The 16351-nt window shown below is 41.9% G+C and overlaps 2 protein-coding genes across 5 annotated transcripts in view; one reads left to right on the top strand and one right to left on the bottom strand.

Annotated features, from left to right (window-relative positions):
• Window positions 1–644, bottom strand: part of nagpa (N-acetylglucosamine-1-phosphodiester alpha-N-acetylglucosaminidase) — a 31083-nt gene extending 30439 nt beyond the window's left edge. For all 3 annotated transcript variants that reach the window (XR_004930762.1, XM_036135443.1, XM_036135444.1), the window contains exon 1: window positions 459–644. Coding sequence is in view for 2 of the 3 variants with exons in the window: in XM_036135443.1 (XP_035991336.1) it covers window positions 459–541 (83 nt within the window). In the remaining variant the exon portion in view is untranslated. The remainder of the gene's footprint in view (window positions 1–458) is intronic.
• Window positions 645–941: 297 nt separating this feature from the next.
• ndufaf6 (NADH:ubiquinone oxidoreductase complex assembly factor 6) overlaps window positions 942–16351 on the top strand; it is a 45994-nt gene continuing 30584 nt past the window's right edge. Inside the window, exons 1-6 of one of the 2 annotated variants that reach the window (XM_036135446.1) lie at window positions 942–1126; window positions 2971–3070; window positions 3226–3348; window positions 3444–3500; window positions 10871–10973; window positions 11379–11512. In XM_036135446.1, the coding sequence (XP_035991339.1) occupies window positions 942–1126; window positions 2971–3070; window positions 3226–3348; window positions 3444–3500; window positions 10871–10973; window positions 11379–11512 (702 nt within the window). Of the gene's footprint in view, window positions 1127–2970; window positions 3075–3225; window positions 3349–3443; window positions 3501–10870; window positions 10974–11378; window positions 11513–16351 lie in introns of both variants that reach the window. The other variant, XM_036135447.1, reaches the window with a different exon arrangement.

Below are 16351 nucleotides of genomic sequence, written 5' to 3'. Positions count from 1 at the left end.
CTCCACAGAAACCGTCAGCTTCCTTAAATGAGAGCAAAACGTGACGTCCTACCTTGTGACTAGAAGTTGGCTCACATGTGTTGTCGATCTAAACGTTTAAACCAACGCTCAACGTCGTGTTATGCAGCTTTTAAATCGCCTTTTACCTTTTTTCGCTACAGACTAAATGGCCCGCTGTGCGTAAAGTTTACGAAACAAACTTACCACGAATTCAAAATTTCCGACAAGAGTTTACAAACTGTAAACTACTACCGAGCAACTATTGAGCAAGGCTAAGTTTGTTTTGCGGTACTTTTGTTTTAGTCTCGTGTGGGGAACAGTTGTCTGAACATATTTACTATAAGTACACGTCAGTGCAGCGGGGTCAGAAAGTGGGCAGACTCCTGTCAACAGGCTCTGTTAACGGCGGCTAGCAGGCTAACGCTAGCCTTAAGCTAAAGAACAAGCCGCGGTCTTACCGAGTGTTTCCGGACTCACACGCCTGGATGCAGAGCCACAACAGCAGCCACGGGTAACAGCATTTCGGCCACTCTGCTGCCATATGGCGGAGAACTACACGGCCGAACTGCTCTCGGACTTCTTCTTCTTCTTCTTTGCGGCAGATCGCATCGAATCTGTTGCATTACCGCCCCCGTGCCGTGTTTACATAATATATCGTTCCTATCTGCCGGATGATCATCGGAACCTTTTTAATGTAACACCAAATAACCACTTGCTATGTTCAGAGGAAAATAAAACTTTTAGATTTGGTTTGATTAAACAAATAAAATAAAATGGGCATCTCTTGAAATTATATATATTTCCACCTAAAAATAACTTCGTATATATTTATCTTTGTCCTTCTTAATTATAAAATAGACCGATGACAAAACCGAACTCATTTGAAGTTTGAGTCCCGTATTTACGAGGCACATGGAACGCACCACCAGTTGAAGGGGAACATGGCAGTCAGTGTTCAGCATGGGTTCCTAGGCAGGAAAACATCCCTGATTTACAGCCTTCGCAGACAGATAGCACCGAGCAGAGTTTGTGTCCGACGAGCCGCTGAAGTCCAGACCGTCAGGGCGTCAGCAAGCTCCGCAGGAGAGGCTCCGGACAACGAGAAGTACTGCCTGAACCTGGTCAGGTGGGTCAGGCTGCCTGCGGTGCCGCTAACCATGATAAGGCCATTCTTCCTTTAGATTTCTGCTAAATAAGACGACAACGCGCAAAACATGGCGCTAATTAAAGTATTTGAAATAACTTGTTTCCGGGCTGACCTTGGTTGAATTGGTTCTCCTGATCGGCTTACTCTGATTGACCCATAGGCCATTGCTTTTAAATAAATAAAGCAATCGGTGTGCTTCAGTTTAAATAATGATAATGTTTCTTAATCACCTCAGTGTAAATACTTAGTTAATACACCCTCTTAGTCCTATAGATTAATTTAGAACTGATTTGCTTCTGTGAATTTACAATAAATTATCCTTATTTAAAATAACCTTGAACTTTCGTCACATTTTGTCATGTTTCAACCACCAATGATTTTATGTGCAAAGCCTTCCCACAGCATGATGCTACCGCCACCATGCGTCACTGTGTGGATGATATGTTCCTGGCTAGTTTTCCACTACACAAGGATTTTGCTTGTTGGCCAGAAAGTTTCATTTTGGTCTCATCTTTTCTGTTAAGATGACCTTTAGTTTAGCAAAAACTTTGTATGGATCCCTGCAGCTCCTCCAGAGTCACAATGGGACCCTTGGCTGCTTCTCTGATAGATGCTCACCTTACCCAGGTCATAGTTTCTAGATTTATTTTTTGGAGGGGAGGGGATGCTGAAAAATAATGACAACCATGTAACATTTTCCTTCCACTTTCCAGTTTTGTGCTTTATTGTGTTGGTTTGCCACATAAGATCTCAATAAATGGAGTTAAGTGGCTGTAATGTGACCAAATATGAAAAAGGTTCAAGAGTAAGGAAACTTTTTTTGAGGCACATTGCTTAATATATATATTTTTATTTTAAAAACTTATTTTTGAAATCAGCATAATCAGCTTAAACCAAACTTAAATGTTATTAAAATATTGTAGTGTGTCATTGCGATAATCCTAAAACGTTTTAAAACGGTCATAATGCTTTTTATCGCTAATTAGGCCTGGGCGATATGGCTTAATGATAAAATCTCTGATTTTATTTTACAAATTCCGATAAATCCAATTTTTCCCGCTTCTTTTCATTTTACAAAAAGAAATTATTTAAAAACTTGCTTTAATGGCAAACATTTTTTTCTGGGAGTTGACCTGAAATCAAAGTGCAACTAAATCCAAGCTGTGAAACATGCTTTGAAAACAAGATGGCCGCCCTGCTGCTGTAAACAATGAAAATATTACAAAATGTTAGCTGCTAGCAGTTTTATGCAATGAGCTGAGAACAGGCTTCACTTCACTGGTGTAACTTCAAACTTACTAAATAAAAAAAGTAAATGAATAAATTAAAGTGCCTCAAATTATGGAAAAAAAAAACTTTCCTCTTTACACTATTTTGAGAATAAATTTTCTTAAATATGTATTCAGCATTGCTGCTATTCTCTTCATGGGAGGCGAGTGAGTGCATTGGCAAAATAGAATCCAGATTTTCCAAAAATTAAACCTTAAAAAATTGTAAATTCAAATTAATGGATTGAATCGATTTATCGCCCAGCAGCACTATTGCTAATCTTAACATTTCTTTTAACTGTGTTTTAATCTTCTATAGTTGTGCTTTCCAAATGTTTTCTTGTTATGATTCAAACAGCTTTTCTTACTTGTGTTGTTCTTGTTATTCATTTTTATTCTAAGGCACCTTTGGGGCAGTTACGATAATAATAGAAAGCGGAGTAGCCAAAGAGAAATTTCGCCGTGGTGACAAATACAACGTTCTTGATAATAATTTGCTGCACCCTGACTGTAAAGTTCCCTCAGAATCTTAAATGTCTTCCTGCTCCTCCTCAGGTCCAGAGACTATGAGGGCTTTTTGACGTGTCTTCTCCTCCCAGAGGAGGCGCGGCGCTCCTCCCTGGCTCTGAGAGCCTTTAATGTGGAGCTGGCACAGGCAGGTATTCCTCCATAAGGCTGGATGGGAGATTGCATTTTCTAAAAAACTAATGTTTAGTGTGAAGAAAAGGTTAGAAAAGTATAAAGAAGTGGCTGATCTATGATCAGCAATTCCTTTAAACTTTTGACTTCCTGTTTCTCCTCCTCCTGCAGGTGAAGGACTCCGTTTCCCAGAAGACCATTGGTCTGATGCGGATGCAGTTCTGGAAGACGGCCCTGGATGAGATCTACAGAGATGACCCGCCCAACCAGCCAGTCAGCACGGAGCTGTGGAGGGTAAGTTACACAGCATCCGAGCTGGAGGACACATTTCCAAACAACTCTTGTTGTAAGAGTCAATCATCCATACATTTATTTCTTTTTCTTTGTAGGCAGTGAAGACACATGGTCTAACAAAAAGATGGCTGACAAGGATTGTTACAGAGAGGGTAAGAAACAAAGTTTTAAAAAAGATCACTTTTCTTTTCCTGTTAAATTAACTGTTTTTGCAGCTTGGATGCATCCTGATAAGAGCAGAAACACGAGGGATTAAATCGCTGATGGTGGTTGCAGAGAACTGCCTAGATGTAATATTCTGCAGGCTGCAGTGTTGGAGGTCCCGTGCGTTGAAATTCTTTCTACCAGTAATGTGGTCTGTGTTTTAATTCATCAGAGAAAAAAAAAAGAAGCTCTGTCCAGGAAATATCATTTCAGTAAAAACTTGAAAAGGAGGTTGGCTCTTTTAACGTCTCTAGTGTTTAACGTTGCTGCTGTTCAGACATGATTGTGTAATTACAGTGTGCACAATGCATGAAAACATGTTTTGATTGTTTACCAAGGGTCAATATATTCCTCTGGGAAAGCTTTGAAGCCAGTGGATCAAGAGAACGATGGATAAGAGCTGAGCACGAATGCTGCCAGAATCTGAGCAGACAGTTTTGTCTCAGGTGGAAGAGAAATCAATCATGATTCCATGTGAAGAAAGTGTTGCTAATTTGCATGTGTATGAATGCACAAACCAGAATCTGAAGTAAGACGTTTGGAGAAAGGTGCTACACAGGGGCGGATCCAGGATTTTTCAAAGGGGGGTGCGCACCTAAGGGTCATGGGGTTAAGGGTCAAGGGTCATGGGGTCGAGACAATGTGAGGCTAAATGACCAAAGAATGCCATCTTTACTCTTTTACACTACCCTAATTATTCATCTAAGGATTTTTTAATTGATAATAATTTTAATGGATGAACATAAGTGGAATTAGCATGATTACCTTATTGTAATTGAAAATGGGTTTTTAAGTCAAAATCTCGTGCTTTTTACAGCATGCACAAGGTTAAAAAGTAGTTTGAAGAAAAAATTATCCTTATCAACAATTAATCAAACAAAGATTTTCTTTATTGCCAGAAATGATATGTATACAGAAAATGAAATAAAAAGACCCAAGGACTAAAGAACAGTTTGGTATGGTTCAATTGACAAGAGTTTTAAAAATATACATGTATTTTAACAATATATTTTAACCATATAAACTATATTAAGAAAAAAAAATACTTAGAAAGACCCAAGGACTTAAGAACAGTTTGGTATAGTTCAAGTGACAAAGGATTTTTCAACACATTTTAACAAGATAAACCATGTTGAGAACATTTTTTTTAAAGTAAGTTAAACCAATGAACATGTACGGTGAAGTTAAGCCATAAGCCTATAATAGAACTGTAAGACTTGACAAAGAATATTGTTCTCTTCTACAACACCTTCAACTTTATGATGACGATGATAATGGGTTTATGAATGTCAACCCTCTAGGATGCTTCTGTGCAAAACATGCCTATGATTTTGTTGATGTCTAAATGAATGTCCTTGTGGACATACATGAGTTGCAAAGCCACAAACCTTTCTTGTCCCATAGTCGACCTTAGCAAAGTTTTCACTGCTTAAGACCTGAGTTAGCACGTTCCACAGAAGCACTCGTAGACAGAAGGTGACGAATCATAGAAATGTTTGGGTAGCACTTCATATTTGTTATCCTTAGAATTTCAGGGAGAGAGCTGGGTTTTTCCACTGATGATGACCACTTTGTGTGCCACAACTTCACTTCCTGTCTAAATGTTGATCCTGATGATAGATCATCCTTATATGATGTAAAGATCTCTTTCTCACTCTCATCGTTCATCATATGCAAGTTGCTTGGCAATAGTTTTAAGCCTAGTATGTTTTCATAAAGGAGACCATTCTTAGTTTTAACAATAAAACACATGTGGCACTAAAAGGTTTAAAATCAGACAATACACACTACACAATAACTATTGTATGGGTGTCAATGTCCACTATTTTTTTTACTTTACACTCTTTTTTCATTACTTTTCAAAAACTGCAACAAAAATTAAATTTTCATAACTTTGCCGTTACTTGAAAAAGTTTTCCTGATATCGCATTACTTTACAACTTTACACAACTTGTGAGAACCCCATGTTTTCTCATTATCAACATTTTCTAACGATCATCATACTTGTTTTCTGTGGGGAGAATATAAGATTAAGGTTGATCCATACTCCAATCTGGAAGGTGGTGGTAATGCACCTAAAAGTTGTTTGCAAACCACTATTAAAAAAGAGAAGAAGAAGAAGAAGTAGTAGTAGTTAGTTATAGGCCCATATCTCTTACTTCTAATTTATGTAAATTGATGGAGAAAATGATAACTAGGAGATTAATGTAAGAAATAGAAAAAAGAGGTCTTTTATCTACTTATCAGAGTGGTTTTAGAAGTGGACGGACAACGGTAGATCCAATTGTTTGTTTAGAAAATGAAATAAGAAAGGCTCAGGTAAATAAATAAATGCTCTTAGCTACATTTTGATATTGAAAAAGCGTATGATATGCTTTGGAAGGAGGGTTTATTAATGAAGATGGATAAAATGGGAATTAAAGGAAAAATGTTTAATTGAATTAAGGATTTTTTAAAGAATAGAACAATCGAAGTAAGAGTTGGGGTAAATTATTCAAATATTTATGCTATACAAAATGGAACTCCTCAAGGTAGTGTATGTAGTCCATTGCTTTTTAATATAATGATTAATGATATTTTTGATAATATAGATTTTAGAATTAGTAAAGCATTATATGCAGATGATGGGGCATTATGGGTGAGAGGAGGAAATATTAGTGATTTAAAAAATAGAATGCAATCAGCAATTAACACGGTTGAAATATGGTCACATAAATGGGGGTTTCATTTGTCTGTTGAGAAGACACAAGTAATATGTTTTTCAAGGAAAAGGGTTAATCCAACAGTAGATCTTACATTATATGGGCATACATTGAAACAGGTAAATATCATAAGGTACCTCGGCGTATGGTTTGATGAAAAACTTTCATTTAAGATACATATACAGAAGATCATTGATAAATGTAAAAAAAGGTATTAATATTTTGAGATATTTGTCAGGGAATGACAGGGGGGCAACTAGTACATCTTTGAAAAGAATATATGATGTTTTAGTTAGATCTGTGTTGGATTATGGATGTATCGTTTATAAGTCAGCTGCAAATTCTTTGTTATTAGATTTAGATAGAATCCAAGCCAAAGCGCTTAGAATATGTTGTGGTGCTTTTAGAACATCTCCAATTCCTCCTCTTCAGGTGATTACTGGAGAAATGCCACTGGACTTAAGGAGAATGAAACTGTCAATACATTACTGGTTAAATTTATAAGGACATGAGGAAAATCACCCTACTAAACAGATATTCAGAGAATGTTGGGAATATGGCCATCACATAAGGAGTTTTGGATGGGAAGGAAATATTTATGCAGAGTATTCTGGGATAAGTAATATAGCATACTGTAAAACTGTAATTACATCTAAAATTGCTCCATGGTTATTTGAAATGTCAACAGTAAATTTAGAAACCAAAAAATAGAACAGTCCTGTGGAGGTTTGTATCAAATTATTCAGCAGTATTTAGTTATAAGGTATAAAAATATGACACAAATATATTCAGATGCATCAAAACAGGAAAATGGTAAAACAGGAGTAGCAGTATATATTCCGAAAGAAAAAAATTCTATAAAAAGAAGAACAGCAGATAATTTATAATTTTTTTCAGCAGAGATGTTGGCAATTATTTTGGCATTACAATGGGTGCTGGAGGTGAAGCCTAGAAATGTAGTTATCTGTTCAGATTCATTGTCTTGCCTGACTAGTTTTAAAAGTGGAAAATCTGAAAGCCGTCAAGATCTTCTAGATGAAGTCAGTTATTTAATATATGGTATAAAGCAACAAAAAAATAAGTATTCAATTTACATGGGTTCCAGCACATAAAGGAATTTTAGGTAATGAAAAAGTAGATAAATTAGCTAAAGAAGCAGTTGAGGCAAGAGAAATTGAATATGATGTCCCGCTAAGTAGAAAAAAAATAAAAGTAATTATTAAAGATAAAATAAATAATGTATGGCAGGAGAGATGGAATTTAGAAGAAAAAGGAAGACATTTATATAAAATATAGAAAGATATTATCATAAGATATAATAGTATAATGAATAGAAGAGAGGAAATATGGATAAACAGGTTGAGGATAGGGCATACTAGTTTAAATACTGGTTTAAAAATAATAGGGAAACATCCAACAGGTAATTGTTCTTATTGTGGAGAAATCGAAGGAGTAGAACATGTTTTGATTTATTGTAGAAAATATATAAAAGAGAGGGAAGAACTGGAAAGGGTATTGGGGAGTTCAGTAAAGATGGCTGATTTATTAGGGAAGCATCAATCAGATAAAATATTTAAAGCACTTAAATATTTAAAAGATACAGAATTAGCTGGGAGGATTTAGTGTGTGTGTGTGTGAGTGTGAAAGTATAGATATCATTTAGTTTCATTAAGATATAAAGATGTATAGGAAAATATATTTCTAAATTACATATCCGTCCAGCTGATGGCGGTAATGCACACAGGATGTAAACTGCCAGAAAACACAACAGAAGAAGAAGAAGAAGAAGAAGAAGAAGAAGAAGAAGAAGAAGAAGAAGAAGAAGTAGTAGTAGTAGAAGAAGAACAGGCTCGTCACTGCGCGCTATTATCCAAGATGGCGACGACCGGTGCGGCAGAGAGTGATTATTTAGCGATAGTGATGGAGTTTCATGGATTTATCATCATCATCATCTGAGAGCGATTTGGATTATATAGAAGACTTTCTTGACAGCAACCTGATTTTTGACGAAATCCAGCCATACCAATTTGAGGCAAGGAGACCAAAAAGGAACGATGTGAGTTGAATCTGTCTGCTGCGGCAGCGGTCTCCTTATTTTTGTGATGTTTTTTCCACTTTTACCCGATGTATTGCAACATCAAACTGCCATGCACGTAGGCATTATTTCTTCAACAATAGCTCTAGAAAATTTCAATGGTGAAGTCCTCTGGGAATCCGAAATAATTGTTGTTTATCACAGCTGTGTGAGCGCAGTGCCTCTGCTAAGAAACGACACAGGATGTGACGTCAGGCCGCCATTACTGCCCATATTTGGGCACTAAATGCCGCCGCCAGTATCGGTGATTGCAACGACAATTTATGCCGCGCCGGCATCACAGTGCGTTCTAAATGACAGGTACTGGCTATTAATCTTAATTCTATGAAGGATGTTTAAAAATTCGGGCTCTTTAAAAAATACTTTTGGTCTCCAAAAGGGGGGTGCGCGCGCCCCCTGCGCCACCGCCTGAATCCGCGCCAGCTACAATCATGCAAATAATCGTTCCTTAGAGATCTGAAGAGCTTTTTCTCCCTGAAGGAGATTCCCCCTGCGTGTAGCTTAGTCTCAGTTTACATCCAGCTGTTCTGTGAAGGCCTCAGAGGTTTGTTACAGAACATTAAATGATAAATGGTCTGATTTATTATCGCGCCGTTCTAATCACCTCGACTGCTCAGAGCGTTGAGCCTCATTCGCCCAGATGTCCACAGCTCAGAATCTGACAGCAGCACAGCCATCAGTCGTGCATTTGACAAATCCGGCTTCTTTGAAAGCGCGGCAGGAAGAAAGCTGTTCATGAACGAAGGATCCATTAAGTCCATGCTTTGCTAAAAGCCATTTTGGTGGGACAGTTGGTAGAGATGCAGGTCTTGTTATGGCTGATTATTTTGACATCAGTCTAAATGATCTATGATATGTCCTGCTGATTTTTTTTTTTTTTTTTTTTTTTTTACTTATTTTTATTTTTTTTATGAGTCAATTCTTGAAGCTGATATTGCATTTTCGTTCCCCATTTACACGACAACTAGGACAAAATGATAACAAATGTTACACAAGTCTCAATTTAAACCATAGCTCTCAACTCTCACGCATTGACCGTGTGACACACGCATTTCATCAATTGCACACGCTCACACGCATTACTTTGAAAATCTCAATCTTACAATGAAAATCTCACTCTTGAAACGCACGCGTACGGACGCTTCACGTCATGGCGGAACCAATTTGCGGTACAATGGTTTCCGCACGTCCAGTAGTAGAGGTAACACAGCTGCAAGGACCGGCGCCGCGCAAACAAGGTTCCCTAATCCAAAGTGAAACACTTCTACGGTCCGTGTTGTGTGCGAATGAAATGGTAAGTCGGCATGTGTTATTAAAGTCCGTGTAAAATAGTGACCGTCTTGAATCGAACAACAGCACCCCCCACCCCCCCCCGTCAACAATCTCACTCTCAACAATCGTCAAAAGTTGAGAGGTATGATTTAAACCATAAAGAAACATCTGTTAAAGCAAACAAATAATATTAACAATGGATAGCAAACAATGTTGCACATTTAAAGGAGCTATAATTAAGATATTTACTGTAATATTAACCTAAATCATTCTCATTTGTCACCCGGGATGTTAGTAACATTCCCTATAAACAATCGGTTCTCTCCATCAACAATATTTTAGTCAAGTTTTTCTCCTTTCAAACCCTGAGGTCTAGAACTACTTTGGTTCAGAGTGTAGCTCATGTTTACTTCCTGGTTCCTCAGCCAATCATATGAGAGTTCCCAGGGTTCCCAGTACAGAGCGCAGCATTTGGTATTTTATCTTGGCTAAAAGCAGCAGCCTGCAAACATGGAAGCCAGGAAGAGTAGCGGACCAGAAACAGAACAGAAAACATTATATACTTGTCCTGTGGAAGTAAATATTCACAACAGCAACACCGTTTAAAAACAGGATATTAGACTATTGTGATTGGCAAGCCGTTGTACCGATTTGAGCCACAAGGTGTCAGTATTACTTATAGCTCCTTTAAATATATAACAATAAAAAGAAACTTGATGCTTAAATGTTTTTTGCACTTTATGTAGCAGTATGAGGCCTTTGTAGTGCAAATTACTTTCCTGAGAATATTTGTAGACAGCAATACAACAAAAAAGAAATAGAAATAAATGTTACTCTTTACCTGAGTGTGCTAATGGATTGGCAAACCTATGCACTTATCGGCTAATGCACAACAACAAAAATATGCAAATATCGGCCCAAAATATCGGTCGAACCCTAGCAGTTAGAATTTAAGCACTTTGCTGGCGTCCAGCTCTTCATATTGTTTCAGTTTTCTCTTTAAACTGCAGCAATGACGCTGAAAATGTTCCTTCCTTCCAGTGACTAACAGATTTAGGCTTTAGCTTCATAAATAAAACCAAAGAGATTCACACAGTCTCCAGAGAAAAAGTATGGCTCTCTGGCCTCTCTGAGGTCAGTTTTAGACGTAGCTCTGTCAAGTTGTCTGATGACGTTAATAGCTAATCGTTCCTGCTAATGAATGAAGTTTGTGTTTCTTAAGATTCATCAAAGCTTTTCACTTCATTAGGAAAAGGATCTGGATGACCGAGCCTACAGGAACCTTCAGGAACTTGAGAAGTACTCTGAGAACACCCAGTCGTCCCTTTTATACCTGCTGCTGGAGTGCCTAGGTGCGTATTACAGAGGGAGGTTAGCAGATGGTGCTGAGGATTAGAGGCCAGGCGCAGACGCTGTTGACTTTGAGCCACATGTTTTATTTCAGAAAGGCAGCACTTCTCTCTGTTCTGACCTCTTCTTTGGCCGAGTCGCTGCATCTCTTAACTGACCAGTTTTGCTGGCTGTCTTCCAGTTTCCTCATTAGTGAATATAAAAGTGACACAAGGGGTGAAGCAGTTTCTCATTACAGCTACCAGTCATGTCTGCTGTTTTTATAAATAGCCATATCTCCATTAGTAAAGACATAATCAGCCCGGTGTCTGGACTGAAGGGGCGCCGCTGCGACTCACTGCTTCTCTTTATTAAAACCAGCCCAGATTTATTTTGTTTCTTTGACCCGAGCTGTTTTCTGTTTGCAGGTGTGAAAAATGTCCACGCGGATCACGCAGCGAGTCACATAGGAAAAGCTCAGGGAATCGTCACGTGTCTGAGAGCGACTCCGTACCACAGCAGCCGGCGGAAAGTCTACCTGCCCATGGACATCTGCATGCTGGTGAGTCGGCTCTGTCCAGTCTGACGCGGCTCCTTCCTTACGAAGACTCTAAAGCAGTTAAAGCAAAGTTTCATCACGATGAACACAAGCTAGAAATCTGAAGCTGCTGCAGCCCAGGAAGATTAGTGTCAACCAAATCCAGCCTGTTTGGCCCCTAAGTGGCAAAATATGGCTTTTCTGAAGCGAGTAAACGTTCCTGTCTCTGTGTAACACAAAGTTGGAAAAGCTTGGGGTAAATTAGGATGTTTCTGGTTAAACCGAGGCCTAAAAGTGAAACCAAGGCAGCTCTGAGCTGCTCTGTAACGAGTCTGAGTCTGAAACCAGCGTCTGGATTCAAGCAGCTTAAAACGACATGAAATTATTCACTCTGTGTTGGAAATAACATTTCAGACGGACAAAAACGTTGTACAGACTTTATTTTTATTGTTGTTTTCCCTGTAAAATCACACCAATAATACCAACAAATATTGAGAAGACAAGAACCAAAAACCTGAATACGTCTGTTTTCTTGCACTAGACACCAGTTTGCTCTGATTTAAGAGTCTTAAATAAATTTAGTCACCAATCCGACAGTAGCTGCTGGATTTTAAGAGGCCATGTTTGGCTCTTTTATTTCAAATAAACATTTTAAGTATGGATGTTCTTTTTTAATGGTTTATGTGTAAATGATAGTGTTGGAAAATGTTTATTAGGTACTAAACTACTAAAGAAGCTTTTTGATTAGATTTGGTTGCAAAATTAATCTAATTTAATTAATCCTGAAATCCAATAAATGGCAATTTTATTGTAATTTCTAAAGAAAAAAAACTTAAATTGTATTTGTTGGAAAAGATCGCTGTATTTTCCTGTAGCTAAATATACATGTTTAAAAATTGCATCATTTGAATTAGTATTTTTTCTTCTTTTCCATTAAGTTGAGCAAAACTGGAAAGTCATTTGCAAATATCAAGTTGATTCATGAGTGTTTGTGTTTTTAGTGTTTATGTGTAAATGGAGATAATTTTGTAGTTTAATTTCCTGTTGGCTTTAAAACTGATGCTTCTATTCAGGGACGTCCAGCATATTGTGTTATAGTCAGTGCCTGTTAAATGTACTTTCTGGATTGAAATTAAATCTTAAAGAAATAGGTTTGTACATTATAGTCATTGGAAAGAAAACTAAAGAGTAATCTTCCTTGTATAAGTGTTTTTACATTTAGGGGGTTAGGCTTAAAAGACTGATTTAAAGAGCCATACTGTGTCTATAAAGAGAACTAGAAATTACATTTCCACCAAAAAATAGAGCTGCCATCATCCACAGAAACGTAACAATGAGATATGAAGCAGCAAAAGAGAAAGTTTCAGGAATAAAATGTACAAGAATGTGAAATATACTGAGATTACTTTTCTTTACCTTTTTATAAACCTTTAGAGATATTTTAGTTTAAATGTGTTGTATTTCCTCCTGGTAGCGTCAGCTAAAGTGCTGCCCTTAGTTCTCATAGCTTCTGTTTTATTTATACACAGGAGGGAGAAATATTAAACAATGACGGCCGTTACGCTGCAGAGCTGCTGCGTCCCTCTGCAGACATCTTTTTGTTTCTGTTGAACTGCCTTTAGGTGGCTTGTTGTGAGCTGGTTGATCTATAAACGCTGACCTGAAGGGAATATCTTCCACCTCTGAGAGGAGCTGCTGCTCATTGAAAGGCTTTTCCTGGCAGCTCCTCCTCTCTGTCATTGTCCTGCAGCTTCCAGGTGATTTCCCTGCTCCAACACATCTGAACCAAATGGCTGCGTTCCCTCCTCAGCGTTCCCTCCTCTGCATTCCCTCCTCAGCGTTTCCTCCTCAGCGTTCCCTCTTCAGCGTTCCCTCCTCAGCGTTCCCTCCTCAGAGTTTCCTCTTCAGCGTTCCCTCCTCAGCGTTTCCTCTTCAGCGTTCCCTCCTCAGCGTTTCCTCCTCAGCGTTCCCTCATCAACGTTCCCTCCTCAGCGTTCCCTCCTCAGCGTTCCCTCATCAACGTTCCCTCCTCAGCGTTCCCTCCTCAGCGTTCCCTCCTCAGCGTTCCCTCATCAACGTTCCCTCATCAACGTTCCCTCCTCAACGTTCCCTCCTCAGCGTTCCCTCCTCAGCGTTCCCTCCTCTGCGTTCCCTCCTCAGCGTTCCCTCCTCAGCGTTCCCTCCTCAGCGTTCCCTCCTCAGCGTTCCCTCCTCAGCGTTTCCTCCTCAGCGTTCCCTCTTCAGCGTTCCCTCCTCAGCGTTCCCTCCTCAGAGTTTCCTCTTCAGCGTTCCCTCCTCAGCGTTTCCTCTTCAGCGTTCCCTCCTCAGCGTTTCCTCCTCAGCGTTCCCTCATCAACGTTCCCTCCTCAGCGTTCCCTCCTCAGCGTTCCCTCATCAACGTTCCCTCCTCAGCGTTCCCTCCTCAGCGTTCCCTCCTCAGCGTTCCCTCATCAACGTTCCCTCATCAACGTTCCCTCCTCAGCGTTCCCTCCTCTGCGTTCCCTCCTCAGCGTTCCCTCCTCAGCGTTCCCTCATCAACGTTCCCTCCTCAGCGTTCCCTCCTCTGCGTTCCCTCCTCTGCGTTCCCTCCTCAGCGTTCCCTCCTCAGCGTTCCCTCATCAACGTTCCCTCATCAACGTTCCCTCATCAACGTTCCCTCATCAACGTTCCCTCCTCAACGTTCCCTCCTCAGTGTTCCCTCATCAACGTTCCCTCCTCAGCGTTCCCTCCTCTGCGTTCCCTCCTCAGCGTTCCCTCATCAACGTTCCCTCCTCAACGTTCCCTCCTCAGCGTTCCCTCCTCAACGTTCCCTCCTCAGGCTTCCCTCCTCAGCCTTCCCTCATCTGCGTTCCCTCCTCAACGTTCCCTCCTCAGCGTTCCCTCCTCAGCGTTCCCTCCTCAACGTTCCCTCATCAACGTTCCCTCCTCAGCGTTCCCTCATCAACGTTCCCTCATCAACGTTCCCTCCTCAACGTTCCCTCCTCAACGTTCCCTCCTCAGCGTTCCCTCCTCAGCGTTCCCTCCTCAGCGTTCCCTCATCAACGTTCCCTCCTCAACGTTCCCTCCTCAGCGTTCCCTCCTCAACGTTCCCTCCTCAGGCTTCCCTCCTCAGCCTTCCCTCATCTGCGTTCCCTCCTCAGCGTTCCCTCCTCAGCGTTCCCTCATCAACGTTCCCTCCTCAACATTCCCTCATCTGCGTTCCCTCCTCAACATTCCCTCCTCAGCCTTCCCTCCTCAGCGTTTCCTCTTCAGCGTTCCCTCCTCAGCGTTCCCTCCTCAGCGTTCCCTCTTCAGCGTTTCCTCTTCAGCGTTCCCTCCTCAGCGTTCCCTCCTCAGCGTTCCCTCCTCAGCGTTCCCTCCTCAGCGTTCCCTCCTCTGCGTTCCCTCCTCAGCGTTCCCTCATCTGCGTTCCCTCCTCAGCGTTTCCTCTTCAGCGTTCCCTCCTCAGCGTTTCCTCCTCAGCGTTTCCTCTTCAGCGTTCCCTCCTCAGCGTTCCCTCCTCAGCGTTCCCTCCTCAGCGTTCCCTCCTCAGCGTTCCCTCCTCAGCGTTCCCTCCTCTGCGTTCCCTCCTCAGCGTTCCCTCATCTGCGTTCCCTCCTCAGCGTTTCCTCTTCAGCGTTCCCTCCTCAGCGTTTCCTCTTCAGCGTTCCCTCCTCAGCGTTCCCTCCTCAGTGTTCCCTCCTCTGCGTTCCCTCCTCAGCGTTCCCTCATCAACGTTCCCTCCTCAACGTTCCCTCCTCAACGTTCCCTCCTCAGCGTTCCCTCCTCTGCGTTCCCTCCTCAGCGTTCCCTCCTCAGCGTTCCCTCATCAACGTTCCCTCCTCAGTGTTCCCTCCTCAGCGTTCCCTCCTCAGCGTTTCCTCCTCAGCGTTTCCTCTTCAGCGTTCCCTCCTCAGCGTTCCCTCCTCAGCGTTTCCTCCTCAGTGTTCCCTCCTCAGCGTTCCCTCCTCAGCGTTCCCTCCTCTGAGTTCCCTCCTCAGCGTTCCCTCCTCTGCGTTCCCTCCTCAGCGTTCCCTCCTCAGCGTTTCCTCCTCAGCGTTTCCTCTTCAGCGTTCCCTCCTCAGCGTTCCCTCCTCAGCGTTCCCTCCTCAGCGTTTCCTCTTCAGCGTTCCCTCCTCAGCGTTCCCTCCTCAGCGTTCCCTCCTCAGCGTTCCCTCCTCAGCGTTCCCTCCTCTGAGTTCCCTCTTCAGCGTTCCCTCCTCTGAGTTCCCTCCTCAGCCTTCCCTCCTCAGCGTTCCCTCCTCAGCGTTTCCTCTTCAGCGTTCCCTCCTCAGCGTTCCCTCCTCTGCGTTCCCTCATCTGCGTTCCCTCCTCAGCGTTCCCTCCTCAGCGCTCCCTCCTCAGCGCTTCCTCCTCAGCGTTTCCTCTTCAGCGTTCCCTCCTCAGCGTTCCCTCAACGTTCCCTCATCAACGTTCCCTCCTCAACGTTCCCTCATCAACGTTCCCTCCTCAACGTTCCCTCCTCTGCGTTCCCTCCTCAGCGTTCCCTCATCAACGTTCCCTCCTCAACGTTCCCTCCTCAGCGTTCCCTCCTCAACGTTCCCTCCTCAGGCTTCCCTCCTCAGCCTTCCCTCATCTGCGTTCCCTCCTCAACATTCCCTCCTCAACGTTTCCTCCTCAGCGTTTCCTCTTCAGCGTTCCCTCCTCAGCGTTCCCTCCTCAGCGTTCCCTCCTCAGCGTTCCCTCCTCAGCGTTTCCTCCTCAGCGTTTCCTCTTCAGCGTTCCCTCCTCAGCGTTCCCTCCTCAGCGTTCCCTCCTCTGAGTTCCCTCCTCAGCGTTCCCTCCTCAGCGTTCCCTCCTCAGCGTTTCCTCTTCAGCGTTCCCTCCTCAGCGTTCCCTCCTCAGTGTTCCCTCCTCTGCGTT

Source organism: Fundulus heteroclitus, chromosome 3 (genome assembly GCF_011125445.2).
Source record: "Fundulus heteroclitus isolate FHET01 chromosome 3, MU-UCD_Fhet_4.1, whole genome shotgun sequence".
Taxonomy (NCBI): Eukaryota; Metazoa; Chordata; class Actinopteri; order Cyprinodontiformes; family Fundulidae; genus Fundulus; species Fundulus heteroclitus.
The sequence above is the reverse complement of the archived record's forward strand: the minus strand, read 5'-3'. Positions and strand labels throughout refer to the sequence as shown.